Source organism: Haemorhous mexicanus, chromosome 1 (assembly GCF_027477595.1).
Source record: "Haemorhous mexicanus isolate bHaeMex1 chromosome 1, bHaeMex1.pri, whole genome shotgun sequence".
Lineage (NCBI taxonomy): Eukaryota > Metazoa > Chordata > Aves > Passeriformes > Fringillidae > Haemorhous > Haemorhous mexicanus.
This window is the reverse complement of record NC_082341.1, coordinates 36,876,103-36,901,022: the sequence shown is the minus strand read 5'-3', so window position 1 is coordinate 36,901,022 and position 24,920 is coordinate 36,876,103. Positions and strand designations below refer to the sequence as shown.

General features: G+C 35.0%; 1 protein-coding gene across 1 annotated transcript in view; it reads right to left on the bottom strand.

Moving 5' to 3' along the window:
* The window catches only part of KCNH8 (potassium voltage-gated channel subfamily H member 8), a 176,441-nt gene that overhangs the window by 66,796 nt on the left and 84,725 nt on the right, over window positions 1-24,920 (bottom strand). The window contains exons 4-7 of the mRNA XM_059856301.1: window positions 23,094-23,221; window positions 20,576-20,816; window positions 5,391-5,548; window positions 72-279 (exon numbers count right to left, since the gene is read on the bottom strand). Coding sequence (XP_059712284.1) covers window positions 72-279; window positions 5,391-5,548; window positions 20,576-20,816; window positions 23,094-23,221 — 735 coding nt within the window. The remainder of the gene's footprint in view (window positions 1-71; window positions 280-5,390; window positions 5,549-20,575; window positions 20,817-23,093; window positions 23,222-24,920) is intronic.

Below are 24,920 nucleotides of genomic sequence, written 5' to 3'. Positions count from 1 at the left end.
CCACATTTATGGATATATACACGTGCGTGCTGATATATACATGTGCGTCCATGCGGGAAGGAAGAACTTACCTATGTCCCAAGTAAGGGGGTTGTTCTGCTCCATCTCCCTTTTCCCTATGACATACCAGATGCAGGCCATCCAGTGAGCAAGCAAGGCAAACATGGACATGAGGAGCGTGAGAACGATTGTGCTGTGCTGGGAGTAGCGATCCAGCTTCTGCAGGAGGCGCAACAGGCGCAGGAGCCGCACGGTTTTCAGAAGGTGGACGAGGGAAACCTGGGAGAACCGGGAGAGAAAACCATTTGTCAGCACCCAAACAGCTTGGCAGCAACTTACTTCTATCACACAGTCTTCTTGTTTCAAGACAGGAAATTCTAAAGCTCTATGAAATGTTGCCCACTCTTCATTCAGCTGCACAGCTGACTAGGCTAAATCTTAAGACACCAGAGAACGGCAAAGATGCTGTAAAAAAAAGTGTGAAATTTTGATGTGTAAATACACAATTGTTATTTCTGTGTAAACCAACCAAACTTGAAATGCTAGATCTTTCATGTTATCTTTTTTTCAAGCAGTCCTCTTTCAGATTTAGCTTAAAAATTTGTGTCTGTGAAAAACTGATTCTTCCCAGCTCTAGAAGAGAAAGACAATTGTCAAACTGACCAAAGATCATTTGATTGCAATATGAAACCACAAAATAAGTATCTTCAAGCACACAATGATTTTCAGCTTCAGCTAACAGCAGACCTAATTTAACTGTGTACGAGATGAAACCAGCCTATAATTTAGCATGGAAGAAGCAATGACAAGTAGCAGATATTTTGCAGAACAATAAAGCAGAGAAGTTAGAGAAGGCTCAGATTTCTTCTTGAGATTTAACCCTGTATTCAGGGACCTGGGCATATTTTACTGCTCTGTGCTAAGCAGTAGTCCAAAAAAGCTGTCATTAAAACTTCTAATACTTCTTCCTAAATTCCTTAACTAAAATATTATTGCCTTTCAAGTTTATGTGGGAAAAGCATCACCTAATCTTCTCAGCACCCTAAGTACACAGTAGTTTATGAAGTATATGGCTTTGGCTTTAGAGGAATCTCAGCATAAAGCAAACAGTCTCTGGATGACCCCAACCCTTCCAGAGCATCCTGCAACATACATCCATACCATATTGTGCACAGCCCACAGTTTTTTAGAGAATGTACTTGGCTTGTGCTTCAGCTGTTGGGCAGAGTTAGCAAAAAAATGTACAGGTTAGGATACAAGGAGTTTTAATGTATTTGTCTAAGATTAAATAGCCATAATTTTTATTAACAGGAAGCTTTTTTTTTCTTCCTTCATTAATGAAACAGTAGGATTATGGCCTCCTAGATACAGGATGCCCACATCAGTTGGAAAAGTAATATCAGACTTGACATGTCTTGCCACAGCACTCCCAGAGCACAGTAAAGGGCTCTCCCAAAAGCAAGCCTAAAAAACACAGCTCAATAAATATCCTTTTGCTTTTGCTAATCCAGAATATCCTGATGTTGAGCCTTTCTGCTACCAAAGCTAATAATCTGAAATCTAAATTTTATTGATGTGCATTCACCAACATCAAGATCTGAGATGACTGACATATTTTGTAACATCAGGTGCTTTTGATTTTTTCAAAGATTTAACAACTCATTGATTATATTCCACTCTCAGGAGTTAAGCATGTGAGAAACCTGTAAAGAAGAAAATAAGGAATCTACAAGCACTATTTTTTTCTGTCACTACACTTTTGGTAGTGCATAAACACTTCTCCCATGAGCCTCTTCAAAGGGCAATATTTGCAGCCCATTATTTAATGTGTTTTTATTTTCCTCAGGAACCTTTACATTTTTTTTCATGTACATAGAAAGGAAAACAGAAAATCAACAAAAAGTATGGCATTTTTCAAAAAACATTGTTGAAATAAGGTCTGACATTTGAGCACACAAATATTTACAAGGTTGTTTCTTGCATTTCATTTCTATGTCATTCTCCATCTACAGTGTCAGAGAATTAGTTGTGTCTGTGGCCTTAAGCCCAAGAATACCTGCAAATCTAAGGCAGAAGGCTGCAAAATATTTAAAGTACTTGCCAGGTTTATATTATTACAATCATATAGCTTTAATTTATGGTTATTCTTTAACTGCCATGAAACTGTACCAACCGCCTCTGTTTCAGTGGTAATTCATTCCACAAAGTCTCCTTTTCTCCTCTCTCATCAGCTTGTTTGAACCAAACATGGGTCTGTTGCACTTATAACAGAAATGGGTCCTTATTCATGACTGACTCTTCAAGGTGAAGCAGTAACATACAAATATTTGTATGTCTTTTTATATAATGATTGTATATGTGCTATGGCCTACACATTGGAGCCTTCATCTTCCCATGGGACCCTACGTTGTAAAACACCACAATTAAGTAATGATAGCTTTGGAGAAATTATTTCATTATTTTTTTAAGATTCCTACAAACAAGAAATTGCAAAAGGACTGTTATAATTCTATGTGTGCCCTGCCAGTTATCAGTCTTCCCTAAATTCTGACCATTTTTGTTAAGCTACAGATATAAAGACATGAATCATATATCATAATTTGCTTTTTAATGTGGAAGCAGGTTTCATTTTAAGGCCTAAGGACTGCCCCATTTCAAAACCATTTCTTCATAAAATTGAACACAGATGTAATTAATCATGTACTATTGCTCTGAATTTTCTCATTAGTCATGCCAAATGTTCCTCTGGTATTGTGCCAAATATGTCATTGGAAGATCTAAAATGCCATCAGGCAGCTTCTTTTTCTATGCCACAAATTTAGGGAGACAAAATAAGGAGTCAGCACTCATACTTGTGCCTGCATAGATTTTTCTTTGCCCACAGATATAAAATCATCAAAATTTTCAGTTTTGTTAATCGTTTTAGACTAGCTGGGTTTTTCTGTCAAAAGGACAAGGACAGAATTTTATCTGAGACTTACAGAAACTCAATCAGCATAGTCCTGAGAAGTACTGACAAAAAATAAAGTTTCTACAAACCAATGATGAAATAAAAAATAAAGTTGTAATAAAAAATAAAGTTGAAAAAAAGTTGCAACAAACCAAGTTCTCTGCTTGGAAGAGTCATCTCCTACACAAAAAATGAATTAATGAAGAAACAGGATTCATTTTAAGAAATGACTGGTGGGAGAGATTTTTAATCATTTTTTGTCCACCTGGTTTCTTGCTTTTCCTCAAAAATGACACTCTTGCCCTTCAACCATCAATAGCAACTCAAAAAGCTATTGAGTATTATAACTAGGGCTTAATGGCCTGGTTTTTATGGCAATATTTGAAACCATATTTTCCAAATTAAGGGAACCTTTATGTCAGATGAACACAAGGATGGAAGGAGCTGGGGTATCAGCACGCACTGAGGATAGGCAGGAATGTGCCAGTGGTCTCAGATCCCCAAAGAGTCCCTGATTTTAACACTAGGGCAGAATCCAGGTAAGGTGTAAAGGCAGTAGAGCCAACTCATAGAATTCAACTTACAAAATATATACAAAACCAGCAACAGACTCCACAGCATTTACACACACTCCAGCTCCATCAATCTCCAGCTGGGTGGTGACATATCTGTGCCATACATACACAGGTATGTATGGCACTATACCTATGGCTCGCAGAATTTAGGGCCTCCCTAAAGGTTTGGCCCTTGTGCCGGGGCCTGAGCAGCAAAGGGGTGAGATGCTCCCTGATGCCCCTTCTCACCGTTCTGCTGAGACAACATCTGAAAGTCGATGAAGTGAAAAATCTGAGAACAGACATGAGGAAATGGCTTATTAAATCGTGAAGTCTGAAAACAGTGTAGCGTGATTAACACCTCCCCCCGTTTTGAGACCGTTGATAAGTCATTGTTATCTTGAGGTTTATATTAACAGTTGCCAAGTCTTGTCACAACAGGAGATATGATACAGTAAGGCACTGTGTTCCCGTCAAGGAATCATACAGAGGTCTCATTAAGGGAAAAAGCTTAAAAGTACAACAAGAGATGTGTATTAATCATATTATGGCAGCATTTTTAACAGTGTGACATTTTAATTGTAAAAATAATCATTGGATAGTTCTTTCTTTTCCAGAATTAAGTACAGAAATCTTATCAGTCCTTCCATTGGGGACAAAAATTTGTTTTAAGCCAACATTATTATGCTGGCTGTTTGGTTGGAGTATAAGGGATAAACTGAGATGGTAATGTATTGAAATCATAGATTACCCATTTCTTATAAGGAAACAATCAACAATGTGAAGCTATCAGGTTCTTAAAAGCATCTGCACTAGCATTAGATTGATGGTTCTTTCTGTAATAAATGACATGAAAAGGGAGTTCATTGAAGGAAACTAAATTAAATTATAAAATCAAGCATGACACCTTTTATGGGATGCTTCCTGACTAGTGCTTTTCTATGTTTGTTGGTTTTTCTTTTTTTAATTTTTTTTTTGGTATGTGTTTATTCTATCATCTCTCTACTAGTCTGCAACTCCCTTTTAATAAAATTGAGATTGAGTGCATCTGTTTATGAAAGATCAAAATAATGGGAATTAGAAAGTGGACAGCTTATAACCTTAGTCTTTTATGACAAAAATCCACAAAATTAAGAAATGTCTGTTGATATTTTTTTCAAAATCTGAACCTTTTCATTCAGAGGGGCAGGAGGTGGGGGAATTGTTTGCTTGTTTGTTTATTGCAATTTTGCCTTGTAGATCCCTACTCTACAAAATCCAGTAGGGCTAGCAGAATAAAAACCTTTGTCTTAGCATAAGTAAGCCAATGCAAATGTAATCCATCGTGACTGTGACATCACCTAATTTTAGAACAAACATTTTCGAAGCAGATTAAGCTTTTTGTCATTACATTCCTAAAAAAAAAAAAAAGATGAGTTGAAACCAAAGTCAAAGTGACAATTGTAAGCAATACGTGTTAGAACATACAAAAAATTAGTAGTCATGCTGTAATTTTTTGCATGAAAATTCTCACAAATAAAGAGAAAGAGGATTCCTGACTAAATAAACATGTTGACCCTGACAGTGATTTATTTTACCACCGTAAAAATGTGTGAGTCTTGAAAAATTGAGGACTGAATTTTTACACCATAAGAGAGCAAAAGTCATAGCAAACTGTATTTGAGTAATTAGACATGAAGCTAACAAAGATGCAACCGTTTACAAAGCAAAGATAATTGAAATAAAAAGTTGGTACATCCAGGGTGAAAATACACCACAAAGCTGTAAAAGACACCTAGGTATTTTAGTTAATTCAGTTGCAGCCTCCAGATCTGTTGAAAAAAACCCCACATCAACAAACCCTTCTTGAATAAAGAGAGCAATTAAGAAGACAGGTTAGTACTTACCACAGTGACGTTGAAAGCATAAAGAAGATCAAAAGGAAGTGCAGCAATTAAGTCAATGATAAACCACGTAGTCACATAGTGGATACAAATAGATCTTGCTTCAAATATCACTTGGCCAGACTTGCTGACATACGTCGTTCGGAAATTTAAAATAATATCTGCTTGACAAAGAATGAACAGAATCAGAGACAGTGATTTCTTAATTCCTGGGCACAACACCAGGAATACAGAATAATGCTGATTGGTTTTCTTCTACATTATGAATACCAGGTGAATAACCTAATACAGAAACAAAAAAAAAACCCATGGTAGTAAGAGATGTACCTACACAGAGTTAAACCAATGAATGTATTATTCTTCTCAAGGATTAAACAGAATGTCTAAAACATTTATCACTCACTATTTAAAGGGGGGGTTGAATTAAAAAAACAACATCCACACACATTGACCTTTAAACTGTACAAATATTGGTATTTTTCTAAATGAAAAAAATAAGGGTAGTATTTTTGTTCATAAAAATTTCTTACTTTTTTTGAAATAAAAAATCATCAATTAATTTATTTAAAAGATGTGATTTAAGCTCTTTTAGTATTAACTACTTAGCACAGATGATAAATGTCATCCTCAAGGATAACCATTTTTTTATCAACTGAAAAATGCTGAACACACTTGAACAAAAGGTTTTTTGGGCTATGGTGGAGATCACAAAAGTGATATGAATTGCCTGGTGACTTGTGTATTTTGCATGTTCCCATCTAACATTCCAGAATGAGTGTCTTTCAGTATGAGATGTACTTTTGACGGGTCTTGCCAAAACACATTAGCACTTAAAAAAAACTCCAGGTCTTGACAACAAAGTCTCAATTATTTTCATGTCCTACAAGACAAAGACTATAATCTGTCCTCAAGCTATGCACCCTGTTTCTACTAACATTAGTGAGAACCACTAGTGAGAAACTTTTACAGAGTCAGAAAAGAATGCAGCCGACCATTAAGGCTGGTGTTTTACAGCAAGATAGCTTTAGGGGAAAAAAAGAGATTGATTTGTATTTCTCCCTAGAAGTTCTTTAGGTAGGCTACACTAGAATTGCATAAAGTATGACCTTTTCTTCAAGCCCGTTAACCACAATATTCAAGGAGACAAGAAACTATCTTTTTCCTCCCTTCTGGGGGCAAAAGACAAGAGAGGTTTAGCACACAGAGAAAATCATGTTGGATCACTCCTTGGGGGTATCAGAAAAGATTCATTCAGGATAAACTTTGATCAAATCCCAAGTTCTAGTGTTCTGGGTCTGAAGAATAATAATTTGCCAGGTTTCACAAGCAGTAAATTTTTATGCTGTCTTCTGCAGCTGGAAGCTAGACAGCCTGCTATGATCACTCGTCAGACTGGTTAACCTGTACTTTGTTAGTAATAAACCTATACTATTTCTAACAGTTTGACCTTGGCTTCTCTATTTCTAACAGTTTGACCTCCCTTTGAACCAGAAGAGTCAATTAATAAAATTCCTAAATTAATGAAATCTTTGAGGAATTTCTCAGTTTTTTGGCACAGAATCATTTGATTCTGCTTTTTTTTTTTTTAGGATTTAGTGCAAAATCTTAACACAAAGTGATCTAAACACACATTGGCAGGTATCTAGTTCATGGACTGAGGTCTTGCAGGTTATAATTGGTTCATGGTTTAATATTGTTTTCCTTCAACCAGGTCCTCAGGCTGAAGAGAACATATAAGTGAAAGCAGAGATATAATAATTTTAGATTACCTCATGAAGTAGTCTCAGCTGTCCCTGCATTCCTAAGGCTGCAAAGATGTTATGAAATTTTCAATAATACAACCAAGATGGGAATATAGCATAATTTCACATGGTTCATAATGAGCAAGGCAGTAAGTTTAACTCCACAGGTGCTTTTTAGAGACAGTTGGTTACTAGCACATTTCCAGATCAGTATGGCAACGCCAGGCACATGCAGAACACCTTCATGAAGATTTGTTTCATAGAGATAAGAAAGATAAAGATATTTGCATCTCTAGTATTTTGAAACTGCTCATTCTCATTTGTGTCACAAACTCCAAAGTGTAGTTATCAAAGTCAGAAAAAGCATTTGCTTATTTATTGCCCATTAGTGTCTGTGAAACCACTAAAGCTTTAACAGAAAAGGAGATAAATTCTTGCTTTAAATTTAATACATCCAGTACACCAAAGGCTTATCAATGTGCATATGCAATTCACAGTTCAAGATTGAGGAGATTAGAGGTTTTTCTGCACTGCACCCTTTTCTGCCATCCTATCAAAGCATTTTAGGGCAACAGCCCCAGAAAATAGCTATATACAAAAAAAAAAAAAAAAAACCAAAAATAAAGAAAAGAAAAAAAAAAAGAAAATAGGAAATGTTAAGTGCTTCTTTCTGCATCCAGCTTATTATGTAAAAGTCCAGAGGGTGGGAAGTAAGAGTGACCCATCTTGTATTTCTTAACAACTTTCTGAGCTATACTTGGGTGTAAACAGTTTCTTCATCAGAGCAATCTTATTTACAGCTTAACTGCTGTGCTAAAGTACTTACTGAGAAATCTGTAAGGGAAAACACAAGAAAAGAACTCCTGAGGCAAGAAACTTCTAAGAGCACAACAAAATCTTTAACATAAGTTCAGAAAAGACCATTTCTTCTGAGAGATTGTATTATTTCTAGGAATTATATATTCCACAATTTTGGGGGGGATTTCTGTTAAGAAAGTGAAGATTTTTTAAAAATAAATATTTTCTTATCACTAATAATTTCTTTACTAATGTAAAAATAGAAAATTGTAATGCATTATTTAATATTTTAGAAATTGTTTGTTAATGTTTGTTAATCTTATTGTGCAGCAGCTTCTACAAACTGTTGACAATTGAAAGAACAATCTGAAATTCAATCTAAGCATCAATAATGTAAAACTTTGGAGATTCCAGATGACTCAAGGGCTTCAAAACTAATGGTTTTCTCTAGTGCTGAGTTTGTTCCAAATGCTTTCAGATGAGGTGATTTTTAATCATTTCCTACAACATGAAGGGCAACAATTTCAAGTTTACACCTGTAAACAAGGCAGGAGGGACATTTAATCTCTGAGCTGATTCTTAAATCATATATGAAGTGAGCCCAATATATTTGGATAATTAGTGGGTTAAAATTTTTCTACAAGAGATACATCTGAATATCTTTAAGTATGCTTAAAGATATTCACATAGGTATTCAAGGGTGTTCACACTATCTTTAAGTATGTTCTAGCAAAAACTTCAGCCTGTGCAAACTTCATATTTAAAGCTGTGTTTGATTGTTTCAAGCTGGGACAAAGACTGCAATCTCTCTTCTGCTTTAGTACCTCTCACCAAACATTAATAACAAAGATTATTACTAAAAGAAAAAAATTCTGAATTTATTTTATTGCAATTTTTTTTTTAATGTGAGATAGGAAAGGATCACTTTAACTGGTCTTGTGAGCCACACATGTCATGTGCTCAGGATAGCAAAACAGAGCATTTAGATAATATCTCTGATATGAAAAATATCATTACAAAGTTGCCTAAAATTAAAGCAGGAGGAACAGTGGAAAATATCAAACTGCTTAACTCATTACACCTGTCTTGAAGCACAGCACAGGCATATCTAAAATATCATATTTTTCTTGATGTAGAGAGGGAAAAAAGAGTTAAACATCTTCATTAGGAAAAAAATTGAGTTCTTTTTTTGTTATATAATTCAATTTCAGTTCAGATTAGACAGAAAAAAAGTCAGGATTCAAGCAAATTAAAACTCAATATAAAGTCTAGACCATCCTATTAACTTTAAGAAAGGTCCTCAAATAATGTTTAACCATATGGCCTTTTCCACAAGACTTATACTGTGTTTAACACAGACACACGTTGTGTTAACAAACACCAATGTGCCTTAAGCCAGCCATGATCTCCTCCATCCCCACTCATTTCTGCACACACTGCTGTGTGTGAACCTTGAGCTAAGAGTGTCAGCCTTCCAAGCAGTGAGGGGTCTTTTTGAATACAAAGGTAAACTTGACCTGAAAGCACCCAACAGGGAGAACCCAAGATCTCCAATTTCAAGAGGCTTGGAACTAGGAATCACATCACCCTTGCACACTGTGTAAGAAAATGGGCTTCTGTTCCACACACCCTCTGATCACAGTTCCCTGCTGATGCAATCACTTTCTACTTTTTGAGTCCTGTTCCTCTGAGTCCCCTTTCTCTCTACCCTGCAGACTGCTCACCCTTCCCTACTAACCCAACACAGACCTGAAGCCCCTTTAGGCACTAAGTCCTTAAGATGCATGCAGAAACAATAAACAGCGAATTTGTGAAACCATGACTGTGATTTTTCTCCTGGTTGGATCCCATGGCTAATTAGCTCCATCTGCATGGATTCTCTCAGCCTATTTCCACTACTGGTGGACACACATCCCTTAAAAAAAAAAAAATCTTGTAATAACTATGATATGTCTAAAACTCATGCAAAGATACACTGAAAGATTATAGAAAATGCATTTTTATAAGAAAACCCCAGCTTTTTCAGCCATTAAATGAATTTAAAATTGTAATATATATACAGTTGCAGTTCCTAATTCATTTATATATTTTGCTCCTATTAAGCTCTTACGCATTCACAGCAGTAAACACCAGAACACAGGGACCATTATCCCTCAAATGTCTTCCAAGTTTGTAATTATCACGTCTGCATGAGTCTGTGAGATTTTCATTCCAAATACATGAAAAATTCCCATAACATTCCAATAACATGTTATAACTGGAAAGCTCTAAACAATTACTTTGCTTATTTGAGTGTTCTAATGGTTTTTACTCACCTATTGGTGACTATTTTCTTTTTCACAAGCTTCCAGTGTGAAATCCACATACTAGCAATGCTCAATTCCTAAGAAAGGGTAACTTATTTCATAGCTGGGCATAAAAGAGCTGGGAAATCTAAGCAAGCTCATAAGGTTTTGAAACTGGTGACCTCTCTTGGATTAAAGCTCTGCATGACATGCCACACCCTTGACCGAGTTGCTTCTTTCTAGATTTTTACTATGCCACACATTCACACACAGACACATTTTTGCAGTGAATAGTAGGAAAACACCAGTTGAGGCTGGTGTTCAACGAAAGGAAAAAAATTATGTAAAAAAAATGGAGGTTCTACTTAGGGTGTAATGCAGATTGTTTTCCTAAATGATATAAATAGAACAAAAGTCAAAAACTGATAGTCAGCAAGCTAACCTATTAATCATTAAGATGCTTTCCCCTTGTAAAATTTTAAAAGTGCAATATGTGTTTTGTGGAATCTCAGTTTCTAATCCCTGTTAAAAAAAATAGTTTTCTGGAGGCCAGCTGAGCCACTTTACCCATAAACAGGATTATTTTACCTGAAGGAGCTGATTTCCCTGTGACAACATTTTTTTCTCTCTTTAGTCTTGATTGTTTAAAAATAAATCCTGCTGGGATTAAACATGTGATCAAGCTATAGAAGAATAACATTTCAGGATTAGGCAGGTGATTCAACAACTGCTCATGACATAGTCTTAAATTTCAGAAACTGCAATGTAATATACCTCAGTTTAACTGTCTTTCACAGGGAGCTAAATGAGATTAAAAACCCTGTGCCTTTAGGGCAAGTGGCATACATATAAGCAGTAGATGGTTTATATGTTTTGTTAGACTGCAGTCATTCAAACCTCTATTGAAAACTGGATGATTTAGGTATGTTAAGCCCACTGATTTTCAGAGAAGACAGTTTTCTACATTATCTCCCTCTTCTAGATGGTACAACTGACTTGTCTCTAATTTCTTGTATTTTTTTTTTTCACTTTGTGCGATTTTTACATTGATTGTCCTTAGCTAGTAATTCTTTCCCCAAAGCCCAGGCTCTTTCATGTATCTGATTGTTTCAGCAAATTTTTTTAATGATACAAGGATAATGATATTAGAATCTGGCCAGAGAGCTTTCAGGAAAGTTTCCAGGAAATGTTTTTGCCATGCTCTTTGAAGAACAATTTATCTGTCCCTATATAAACTCTTATTTTTTATTCTACTGCTGAGATAAACTTTCCTAGTAAATTTCCTAGGAACAATTTATTCAATTGGAAGTGTGATTTTTCAGTTCAGCATCTTTCTTCCAGACATTTATAACCACAATTAGCTTGATGATATTCTTTCAGAGGCTGACATGATCAAGGTGAGGGAGCTGGAATTTGGTTTATGTGGGAAAAGAAAGTAAGGCTTATCTGATACCATTGTGCAAGAACTTGAGCCATAATGAAATCAAATAAAGCTTACAAGAAAAAAAAGCACAGCAAAGGCTAAGTGCCAAAAAACTGAGTACTAAAATGTATAAATTTTATGTAATAAATATATGAAATATAATAAAATACATACTATATAAATAATATAATCAAAATTATGTCTTATTAAAAGCCTATTGCAGCTGGTGGAGGATCAGTATTTTTTTCTTCTTTTTTAGTTATATAACCGTAATATCAAATGATGAATAGATATTTAGTAACAACCAATGTAAACCACAGAAAAATTGTGATGAAAACATAAGCCTGTTTGAGTAAGAGAAAGAAATCACTGGTGCCCATGATGAAGGAAAATACAGCTTTAGGAAAGAAACACTAATAGAAAACTTGAGTTCCTTTGTAAATAGTAAGTATAATGATAAATAGTTTCATGTCATTACAAGAGAAGCTAGTAATAATCTTGCAGAAAAATCCAGAAGTATTCAATACATACTTCTTATCTAATTTTGGAACGGCACAGCAAAGCAAGGTTGTGTCATATCAGATGCTGAATTACAATCCAGTGTGCCCAAAATAAGAGTCAGGAGGTAGCAATGTCACTTCTGCATGTTGATGTAAAAACCTCCAAAAATAGAAATATGTGGTTTACAAGCCATAAGTAAATAGAGTTATGGATTCTTTAAGGTCTTTGAAGAAGAGTTGGTGTCCTTCAGGAAAACATGCTTTATACATGGGTTTTCTTCCGTTAATATCACTGAAAATGTTGTTTAATACATGGGTTAAATAAGACATCTTCTATTTAAGTCTCAACTAGATGGTGAAAATTTCTAGCTCTTGTCAGAATCTTTGAGAACTAAAAGAAAACTGAAACAAAACTAGGTACAACTGAAGTTTCAGGTGTATTGTGTTGATGAGAAGGAAGAAGTTGGACCAAGTTATATACTGCTGGAACTTAAAGAAATTAAGTACCCCAAGATATAATGTCTAGATCCTAATGGACTTGATATCTAAAATGGAATATCAAGACCCAGCATTGTACTACCAGGATGGTATTTTATTAAGTAGAAAAATTTGTTCTCTTCCACTGCTTAAACATACAAATAAAGAATCTCATTGAGGAGCATTATCATTCAAGAAAATTATGGAAAAGGATTAGAATTAGCCCTTAAGCAACTGTACATTTAAAAATGTAAAATATGGCTATCAAGTATACCTCTCCCTCCTATTTTCCTTTGGGTGCAACCCCAAATATAATTTTCTCCTGGTCACTATCACTTGTGCAATATTGTGCAAACAACCCCATTTAGTTTGTGTGTGCAGTCATAGAGTCTGGAAAACATATTTAAGAGACACATTACACTTCCATTGAAAGCAGCTCTTTTTTAGAAATCTTGTGGCTTTAGCTGGATGACTAGAGATCAAATGAACAGCAGGAACATAGATAAAAGCTACAAATTCTTAAAATCTTTACCACAATTCACATGATATTATGCAACATGATGGACTTCTGAGTAAGAGATTTCTGCTAGCATGGAGTAATTATAATTCAGAGTTTTTGCTGTTAAAGTCACGATTGAATACACTGAGCTGTTTTACCAGGCAAACTTCTCCAGTGAGAAGAGTTTATTTACATTTGACACCAAGTTTCTTATCACTGCATGGTACATGAGGAGTGGCACAGTCCCTGTCCTAAGGCAGTGCTATGATGTATCTTCTAAGCCTTGATTCATTCAAGTTTGTCAAGTAAACAACATTTTCAGTGATATTAATGGAAGAAAATTAATTTTTGGGTGTGATGGATCATAGCAGAACTGACTTCCAAAATTCATCTGCAACTGACAGTCTGATTTGCTCTTCCTCACTATTTGTTCTTACAGTGGAAAGTAATGTGATATTGAAGTTATTTCCAAATGGAAATACTGTTTTTCTTGGGTAAACTACCCCTTAGTATATGTATAAAAAAAGAAATCTGAATGCATCTTCTGAGTGAGTATTTTTATAACAAAAGTCACTCCTTCTAGAAGGACGTGGTCAGTGATAATGCACTAACATGATATGTTCTATTAAACTCAATACTTTGGCTGCTGTAGACATGAATGACAAGCACCCCAATGTCAAGAGAGGGGGGTCATTTCTTTTACCTGCTTCTTTGGTTTTTAGCCTTTGGGGTTTGTTTTTTTTAGTTGCTTTCTTTGACTATGAGGGTGCCTAACTGTGATTAGCTAATCTCAGTCCCATAGTAGTTGACACACCAGAAAAGCATCACATAGCATGACCATTAAACTGGAAAGACTCTTTTCTTATATACTATGCTGTGTCTTTTGAAAACAGACTCAATCCCCGAATATACTGAATAGCTAAAATATGTCTTATTGACTTTTCTACAGAGAAAGACCTTGGAGTCTTAAAAGAAAAGCAAAGAACGTGACATATTTCTGAAAAATTAACTATTAGCTCTGCTTTGAAAAGAAGCTAGTAGATGTGACTGCAGAAGTGTGAAAATTTCTACATGGGCAATTTTCTAAATAGAACCTGCAAAAATATGGCAGAAAGAAGTAATTCCAAAGAGTGGAGAAACATCAATCATATGATATAACTTTTCACTAAATTCAACCTATGAGAAGAGGACATAGGTGTTGGGTATTTCATGAACAGATTTTACTTCACACAAATGTTGCAGCAAACAAAGCAAAGATCAAATCAGTAGAATATTCAGTGGGCAGTAGCATAACTGCTTCATTAATTTCCAATTTTTGACCAGTTCCAAGGGAAAACCTGAAATATATTTCTCAGAACTTACCCCATGCAGTTTGACAGCAATTCACATAGATAATAGCCATAAATCATACCAAAAAAAGGGAAAAAAAAGACCACATGCTAATTCACAAAAAACTGTGGTAAACTATTAAGCATCAAATAATTTCCATGGAAATTACCTAGATTAGATTACCTAGAAAAGATTAAAAGACTTTAATCTTATTGAAAAATGTAATATTGTATTATCACTGTTTTATAGGATAGTAAATGAAAAATACAACTTTTATCTGATTGTAGCTCTAATAAGGAGGAGTTAGTAGAGGAAGTACAAGTTAAATTTTCAGGGTGCCTCCATTACCATAACACTTATCTGCATCTACCTGAAGTTACAGAAATACTTCCATGAAATAATCACTTGCGGCTTACACTTTTCTCCTTTAGGTCGAGGTTGATGTTTTTGGGCTTGGAAACAGGATCTTTTGTGCAGACAAGCATCTATTCTCCTTACAAGTATCCAAGGAAGGTTATTGGAAAGATTTTTAACATTACGGCGGTCTTGCCCACCTGAGTTTGACGCTTTGAGGGAGAATCTTTAAGAAACTTACTGCTGCTTTTCAGCATAAATATTTTTCACTGTTTTTTCACAGTACTAGGCAATTCATAGAGCATGAGCATTTTCTTATGACCTTCTCTTTCAAATATCAGGTGTATCAACAACGTGACTCTATCTGTTTACATGCTCTGATCATATGCATTCACAGAGGAGACCATTTGTTGCTTAGAAATAAATTCCCAGAGATAATTTCAAAACACTCCCATGGTCCTTTCCTGAATTTTAGACTATTACAACCTGAAACCACACCTTCAAAATTTCAAGACACTGCCATTTCCTTTCAAAATGCAGAGGTTTTCTCAGATGTGTCCCCAAGACAGAGAAATTGTTTTAAATGGCCTTCTGTGCACTTGCAAAGATAGGAAGTTATAATCATTATAATAATGAACAAGAAAATGAAATAAAAAGGAAAACAAGCCTTCAATTTTAAAGCAATCTAATAAAATTTATAGCATTTAATACTTTCTCATCCTATTCCAATGAATTTCATTCAACATTTTATTTTCAGTACAATATGTATGCTTGAATTACTGCGTAAGTCATGAATGATTATATTCATTTCTACAAAGTTTATACCATAGCTTTAAGTCTCTACATATTAAACGTGTTAGATTCAAGGACTTCATATGATTTAAAACAGTTTTTGAAAGATTTTGAGTCATTTACATTTGTGATAGATAGTAATGGCCACACAAGTCCCCTTAGTCTACAGTGTTATGCCACACAAATCAAAAATTATATATACTGTTTAAAAAACATATTTTGCTGGTAATACACTTTGTTAAATAATATTTAGTGGGACAGAGAGAACTATACATACAAATAGAGGAAATCTTAGTGTAAATCAAGTTCAATTTTTTATCTTGAAAGTGTAAACCATAGATCAAGTTTTGAGATGCCAGTGTGTGTGTGGAGAGTGGAGGAAGGAATAGATGTAGGTTTTTTCCCCCACAGGTGGCCAAGTAGTATACTGCAGGAAATCACTTAACATAACTCTTCAGTCTGTTCATTAAAAGTATCATTTTATAGCCATAATTACTATCCAGTGTTTGTCTTCCACTAAAAACTAAATGATCCACAGATGGAAAATTGAGCTCTTCTCTCTATAGTGGTTTCTGGCCACCTTAGATAGAATATACTCAAACCCTTTTGATGTTTTTCAGCAAATAATGCATTATCATTACCCAGAAAGCCTGTGCATATTTTCACTGAACCATTGCACTGATTTCAACTCCTTTTGAAGGCCTCCTATTCAAATAGTCCTGTGAGTAGACAATAAAGTACTGATAATTTTTCAGATATTATTACTTTCTTCAATCAAGATGTTCAATAAATTTTTAAAAAAACAAAATAGATAAAGAAAGGCAATATCTGAAAACTGGAATGAAACTGTTGCAGAAATTAAAAACTCTGCACTGGATAGTTATGGAAGAGTAAAATTAAACAATTGGGAGGTTATTATTAATTAAATTGAATTAAATTGGTGAGATCTTCTGCCTTTTTTTCATTTGAGAAGACAGAAAACATTAAAAATATTATTGAAAAGTAACAGAGATCCATTATGCTTTTTAGAATATTGATATTCAGGCTCCCAGACATACCTATCCAGAAATGAAGGACAGTGCTATTGTCTATGCAAATACAGGAGCATAAACTTTGAAGCAAATAGTGCAAAAAAGCAGGTAATAGCCCTAACCAGATAAAACACTTCTTAGGCTATTTTTAATACATTTTTAAAATACATTAAGGCTAACAAGCTTTTTTTCATGCACCTCTTTATGGGTTTTGAATACATAAGACAAAAAATTCTAAAACTAAACTAATTTTACTCTATCTTTGTTTAGAGGAAGCAAAAGATTTATTTACAGGAGGATGTTAAAGAAAGTTTGCACACATAACAAAGGGAAACAGATAATGGAAGTAAACTCAAATACAACATCACACAAGTTATCACAGGAAACATCAAGTGAAAAATTTAGTTTCATATGAGAAGCCCTAATTATGTTCTCCCTTCATTTTCTTCCCTGACAATGTCACAAAATGGGCCGTTATTATTGTTTATCTCCTGTCTGTGTTTTAGAGAACTTTAAAGGCTAAAGCAGTTACACCTCTAGCTAGATGCTTTTCTCATAAATAATTTAATTCATATCAATGTTCTTACTTGTAAGCACCCCAAGTCAGAAGACCATTTTTATATGCATTTTTATCATGCTTAAGCATAGGTTGACACACATCACAGAATCACTGATTAAGATGAGTTGGAAGGGACCCCTCAGGATCATCAGGTCCAGTTCCTGGCCATCCACAGAACCATCCCCAGGAGTCACACCATAGGCCCAAGAATATAGTCAGTCTTGTATAACACAGCTGAAAACAAAGACCTTGTCAAGTCCAAATGAGTGCTTTTGCAAACCATGCTTATAAAAGGAATATTGCTCCATGTTCCCAGAAATATGAATAAAATCAAAGCAGATAGACTCTATTTCTTCAATCCATGACTATTTTGTGATACCTCAATCCATGACTACAAAGCTGTAATACAACTGAAGATCCTATATCAGACAGATCTCCCCACTACATTTCTGAGGCAGCAGCATCATAAGAAGAATTTCTCTCAACATTTCTCATTGACTTTTCTCAGAGCACAGAGATCATCCATCAAATATGTTCTTGTCAGAGCCACAATGCAACAAATGCCTGGAAACTTATGCTTAAATTTAAGTATGTTGTCAATCTTACTACTTTCAATACAGTTATACATGTTCTGAGACACATGAATTCAACACTTTAACAGACAAGGGACCCTTGAGAGATGATCATAAACACACTATTTTCTTTAAATTCACTGCAGGGATTTAAATGCAGTATGAAAATGTCCTGAAAGTACTCCATAAACCTTTCCTCAGAGCTGGAGATTTAAATCAGATAATAACTCTAGAAAAAGAAAGTTATTCTGGGGAAAATTGAGCCGCTATTCAAACTCTGGGGGAAGAATATCGGTATCCCACTCTAGAGTGTTTGTGGTTACCAGTAACATGATTAGTCAAAGTCTCTTCTAGTGCTCCACGCACATTTCTTTAAATGCATTTAGTTACAGTCAGTGTGTGATTTTCTGGACTACAGACCTAAACATCTAACTAGAAAATATGAAGCAAAATTTACAGAAAATCTTCTTTGTTTTCTTTTTCTTACTTAGCCATTCTATTGATCATAGACATGTCTTTGCTTTTGACTTACTGATATAGACTCCATATTTCCAGAAAAATATAAAACCAGAAAAGTAACACTGAGCAGGTCACCATCTTTCATGTTTCAAATGAATACTATATCAGATAAATCAGTTAAAGATTATACTCTCTGGTATTTATATTAAAATTCACACATTTATAACACAAACCAGTTATTTACACCATTATCAAAATGTTATAGCCTTGAGTCTACTCTTTATATAAAGTCACACAAGTACATCAAGTGGGCTTACTTGATTTAATACTCTTAGTGTAACATTAATTTATGACTGATTAGAGTCACAACCTCACTCATTTTGCACAAGGCATCAAGGATGATCCTTGATGATCTGCATTGCCGAATGCAAGTTTCTTACTGCAGCACTTGAGAATCTTTGAATGTGAATTTTTTGCATTAACGTGAAAGAGTCCAGCAAGATCTAATAGTGAACATAAAATGTACATTTAGACCTTAAGTCTAATGACAAAACAATGACCAAGGGAGGAAACAAATATTTATCCATCATAACATCTGATTCTTCAATCAGCCATATTGCCTACCAGTCTTACTGTCTACAATAAAGCTGACAGAGAAAAGGAATAAACTTTTCAAAACTTTTATAAGAAAAACTCCTGAGTTATTTATAAGTGTTTATGGTGTTACAATTTTCTTTAGTTCTAGAGAAGACTGTAATGTTGCTTTTGATGTTTGAGCTAAGCTGTATTTTTTCACAAAAAATAAGGGAGATTAAAATGGAAAGAAGCTTCAAACCTGAAATTTTTTTGTTTGTTTGTTCTCTTTCTGTCTTAGGTTGCAGATACAAGATGTGAACCAGGGGTGTGTGTTCTATTGCCATCTGTCCGAACCAGGTGAGGCAGATTTTTTTAAATCTCTACCACAACTAATCCCCCCCTCCCTCCATTCTGTTAATGGGCCATTGGGTCTCCCTGCATGACAGATAAAACTACATCATCCCACTGTGAGATGCTCTGCCCAGAGGGAGGAGCCAAGCATTCCTATCTGGATATAGTGTGAGATTTAGAACACCCCAGTCAGCTTTTTCCACCGGATTTCCAGAGGAAGACCAAGCCCATCTACTCCCCATGGACCTTCAGAGGAAAACTACAGCCTTCTACAGGATCACTGCTTCAACAGAACCACACCTGTCACTCCAGCAGGACTGCAGCCACCACGGGGTGTCAGGTCATATTCTAACTCTGTCAGTGTTGTTTTGTATTAGTGCATTTTAATTTTTATTTTTCCTTTTATTTTTCCTTATAAAGAACTGTTATTCCTACTCTCATATTTTTACCTGTGAGCCCCTAATTTCAAAATTATAATTTGGAGGGAGGGGGTTTACATTTCCCATTTCAAGAGAGGCTCCTGCCTTCATTAGCAGACACCTGTCTTTTCAAACCAAGATACTTTCTCAGAACCCATCTGAATCCTTTTCATGTTCAAGAAAGACATCCTCCACTTGGCTTATTTCTTAAAAATGATGGCTTCTCCACCTGGAAGTAGCAACAGATCTGAGCTCTGGTTTGTCAGTGTGACAGCACTGAGTGATACTATAACAGTAAAATCTTGGGGAAAAATCTGTTTGACTCTATTCAGGGATTCTTTTCAATCTTCAGAAGTAAATTGAAAAAATATACTACCAAAAAAAAATAGACATTTCTTTGGTACAAAGCCATTATTAGATTGACCTTGTCTTCTTTTTGATTGTTGAGAGATATAAGAATTAAATGGGTCACAGAAATAAAAAGTTTAGAGAATGGATCAGATGGCAGACTCAAACCTCTCAAATTCTATCCCAGTTATCAATATAGCATATTGATATTGTACATGTGTGTTATTGCAGTAAGAGTTTAAATCTTACATTGATATTTTAAAAAAAATCTATTCAGCTTGTGGTCCATGACTCTTCTAAGTGTGAAATAAAGAAATTACCCCATAGACTGAGAAAAAAACTGTAGCAATTCTAGGGCACATCCCTATACTGGGAAGGTTTGAGGCATCCCCAGGGTGAAACAAGGGGTTTCAATCTTCCTTGAAATCACAAGTCCCTTTAGAGTAACAGCAGAACTACCCAAATCAATTTAAAGTTAAAAAAAAAAAATTTAAAAAAAAAAAAAAAAAAAAAGTGGTGATCTAAAGCTCAGATAAAATATCAAGCCATACAGCTAAAATTGATTTTCTTTAAAGTCATGAAAGGGATGATTATTTCCTTTTCTAAAATATTAATTCTGTTCAAATCCTAAATGTCAGAAAAGAGATCCCAAACAACACCCAAACAAATCTTACCGATGATAAAGAGAATTTCCACTGCAATGTCACTGACAGTTGTGCTTCGAGTTGTAGACAGCTCATCATGGCCAATAAAGGAAACATTGTAAGGTACAGTCACAGCAACATAAAACGTTGCCAGTAAAATAAGCCAGTCCCAGCCAGCTTTAAAAGTGCTAAAATGCAGCAATATGAATTTGGATTTTTTTGCATCTGAAACTTTGTATTCTGGAAATGCTGGTTTGTCTACGAAAACATTCTGAAAAAGAGAGAAAAAAATTAAATGAGGCAAAACAATTATTTGATTATACAGAAGTCTTTCTTGCAATGGAGCCCTTAGGTACTTGATTTTGTAAAAAAATCATAATAACATATGCAGGCAAGAACAAATGTTACTTTTTTTTCTAACCTAGACCTCACATTAATTTATACAGATGTTCATGGAATAACTTTTGTGAATGTTGAGGCAGGAAGAAGACTAATAAGTTATAGATTAAATGGAGTAAGAGGGGCCTGCATCTGGCAAACTGTTTCTTCCTCTGTTGAGCTAATTGTCACTGCAGAGCAATATTATTCTGCTGGACAGATAGGTGAGAGCTTTGCACACACAAAGACACAGTACTGTAAATAGGAACATATGGAAAGAAGTAACTGGTACTGGAGAAAAACATCCTGTACACAGAGCTGCGAGGAGGTTCTTTCAGACTATCTCTAGCCTGGTCCCAGGGACTGAACAGCTCCAGTACTTGGAGCACCTCTCCTGGTTTTGTTTTATCTGCAGGAATCCAGTTCATGTGAATGAAAGCACAATTAGTAGGAATAACTTTTTGTTTTTCTTTAAAATTGTACTCCTGATCTAAACCAAAATAATAATCTACCATAATATACCTCCAGAACTGACTACCTTTCTCACTAGACTAGCTTTGTCTTGAGTCTGTGTCTTACCACTGTTTTATGCAATCAAGGATTCAGTGTTAAGGTGTAGAAATTCTTAGTTTTTGGCTTTCATAGCTTTAACAAAAAACACCTACCCTCCCCAAAAAGCAGCATCACCTGTCTTGCATTATTTACTGACAAAATTCTTTCTCACTGTTACTGTGCTCCTGGTTAATGCTGTTCCAGTAACAAAGAGCCTCCCAAACCAATCTTGTGCATTCAGCAAGCTAAGATTACTTCTGAGCTTGAAGTTATTCACTATGAAATTAAAAAGACAAAACCTGCGTAACCATAGACTTAACTACACCTGCCTTGTCTGTCACAGCCCTTCTCTTTGTGTTTCCTTTGAAATACTGATGTCATTGCCTTCTCTGTTCTTGGTTCTTACTCATGAATTTAAGCAGCTGAATTCTCACTGTTCTTAGAGTCAACCCATTTTTTAATCGTGGAAAGGAAAGCATTCCTCATATTATTTCCAACCCATAGCTCCAAAAATCCATGTATTAAAGCTAGTAAATTAGTCTCAGAATAAATGTTTTAACATGGTAAAATAGCACCTACACTAGCATTTTGACAGTACAGGTAAGGCATCAAACACCATTTAAGAGTCATGTTCCTAAAAAATATTATCATATTACTATACAATGCAAATATCTCTGGAAGACCTGGTAATATTTTGTAGGGCTTTTTTAATTATTATTATGCTTCTTCAATATGAAACGCTTGTAACTTTAAAAAAATTAATAATTTTTCAATATTTAATCCTTTTTCAACATCCAAGATTTAAATTCAATGGAAGTGGCTGTATGCCCTATGACATATATAGCAGTTGTGTACTTTCATGTCCTTAATCTATACCAAGTATTTTTGCTTTTAATTTGTACTGCACAAAGCAGGAGAGTTATTTTTTCTCATTAACATTTCTTTAGAAGTCATTCTGTTGCTATTTTTTTGGTTTGTCTATGGCTTGATTTAGTGTTAGCAACGTTCACAGCATGTTTTGTGAACCTATTATTTATAGTTACTGGGGAATACAGAATTAGTTTGAAGACAGTAACATTACTACTTTAATTAGGAAATTAAAAGATAAATATCACAGCATAAAGATATAGAAATTCACATGAAAACTTTCCTAAATGAAGTGTGACCTTTTGGAGCTTAACACCTTTAAGAGTTTCAGCTAGAGAAAGACCTCTAGTCTCTTCTTTTTTTTTTTTTTTTTTTTGAAAATAGTAATAATTGAGATAAAATAGTTGAGATGACAAGGTAAATTGGAACCTACAATTCTGAGAACCTTTGGAATCTAAGTTCTGAGAAATTTCACAATGTGGGTTTCATGGCATTAAATGTCTGTTTACAGTATGATTAAGTGCACTATCTTGCTATATGGTAGCAAACACCACAGGAGGCAGAAATATGCTTCAGTGAGAAACATTCTAATCCTTGTTGCTGTAAAATTGTGATGATCAGGATATAACTCAAGTACTCCCTGACCTTTTACAGAACTTTAATTTTTTTTTTCTAAAGATAGTGCAAAGGCTAATACTTTTTTTTTTTTTTTTCTTGTGGGGACCTAGGGGAAGAAAAGAATTTCACCTACATTATTAATTTTTAATTTGTTCTTCTCTCTTCTTTGTAGATGTCCAGAGATGTGATAAAGGACAGCTCTACTCCGCCTGCGTGCCGACTCAAAATGCGATCCCGCTCTTCCTCTTCCTTTCCATTTTTCTGCAGAACACAAGTGAGAGTGCATTAAAGATCAGGAAGTAACACTTTAACCTTTGGGACCTGAACTACTGGTATTTCAGACATTGATAGAAATGTAAATATTATGTACACCTTTTCTTTTGTTTAATCTTTTGCAGCAAAGAAACAAACCCTCCCTCTCCTGAAGGACAAATAAAAACCACTGTAAAGTTTTAATTGTCAAATGCCTTCACAAAACTCAGAAGCAAGTAATTGCAACATTTGATTTCATAGATAAGATAAATGTGCTTTCTGTTGTTCCAGACCAGAGGGAAGGATGTCTAGAAGTAACCACTGAAAAGATCCTTGAGGTGATCCTACTCTCTCACTTCACAGAAAGAAAAAAAAATCCCTTGTAATTTTGAAAAAAAGAGTCTGACTTGTACTAGGCTTCCATTATGTCAGAATATGCTAATTTGTAAGCTTGCTCATTAGTAATAACCAATTCTTACATTCATGTGTTTAGATTCTTTTTCCCATCACATGGCCAGCGGCAAAATTGTGTGACATATTCCTCGGTGACATGAAACCCATTAAGAGTAAAGACTGAACATTATTTTGGAAAGGTTTGTGGTTTCTACCTCCATTCAAATGTCTGTAATTGTCAGTCATGGGAACAAATTTTGTTCTTGCTTATAAAGCAGTAAATTCAAAGTAATTCCAGTCACTCTGATGGAATTACAGTGAATTGATGCCAGAGTAAATGAAAGCAGACTTTTTGTGATGTGTCAGGATTTAGAAAAAAGAAATTATGGGACTAAAGGAAGAAGCTGTCTGTCAAGGAGGTTTAATTAAAGTCAATTGAATGCATACAAATTAAGGGGGAAAAAATTAACAAAACAAAACTAATTAGCAGAGCCAGAATTTAGAAGCAAGCAAAATAGCTACATCTTGAAACCTGCCTAGAAAAGCAAGAAAGATTTTGTATTATCGGAGACTGATGTATTTTTGGCTTAACAGTGCGAAAACATACATAACAAAATGTGTAGGTGGAAAAATTTTCCAAACTTCTCAGTAAAGAAGTTTTGTGTAATTCATGCAAAGGCACTCTCTAGTTGAGGATTTTTTTTTTTTACTTGTCAGTAAAGAGAAGGGGAAAAAAGAAAAGTAAAAAAAGGGAAAATCACTGTACTGCAAAGCCAAATCTCTACTTAAAAGTTGAAGGGGGCAGATGGAGAAGCCTCAGACTTTTCCATCTCCAACACACATTAGTATCAGCTACAATGAAGAAAGCTAGAACAAAAAAGCATTATTTCGGACAAGACCCAAATAAATCAGTGTTGTTTTTTAAAAAAATAATCTCTCAATCATCAAACCACTTGCACTCAAACTAAATTTTGAGTCTTCTTAAATTCTGGGTAAGAACTGCTAAGCTATGGTAGCCTGGTTTTGTCATATGACTTTGAAATTCTCTTTAAAACTATTTACAGGCCTCTTTTTTCCTTTTCTCAAGCTAAACTGCCATGTTGTACGAAGCCACCCAGCTTCTACTGTGTCCAAAAGAAGTCCATGAAACAAGCTTCAGATCTGCTAGGAGGCAGGCTGAGAAAACACTTTTCTTGACCTTCTGGCTAGCACTATTTTTGAGATGCTTTGGCTACAGGCTTCATCCTCACGCTGTACCCTATCTAATACCTGTCCTTGTCCTAAGCCTTTAGAGCCTGAGGCAGTCTATGCTGGC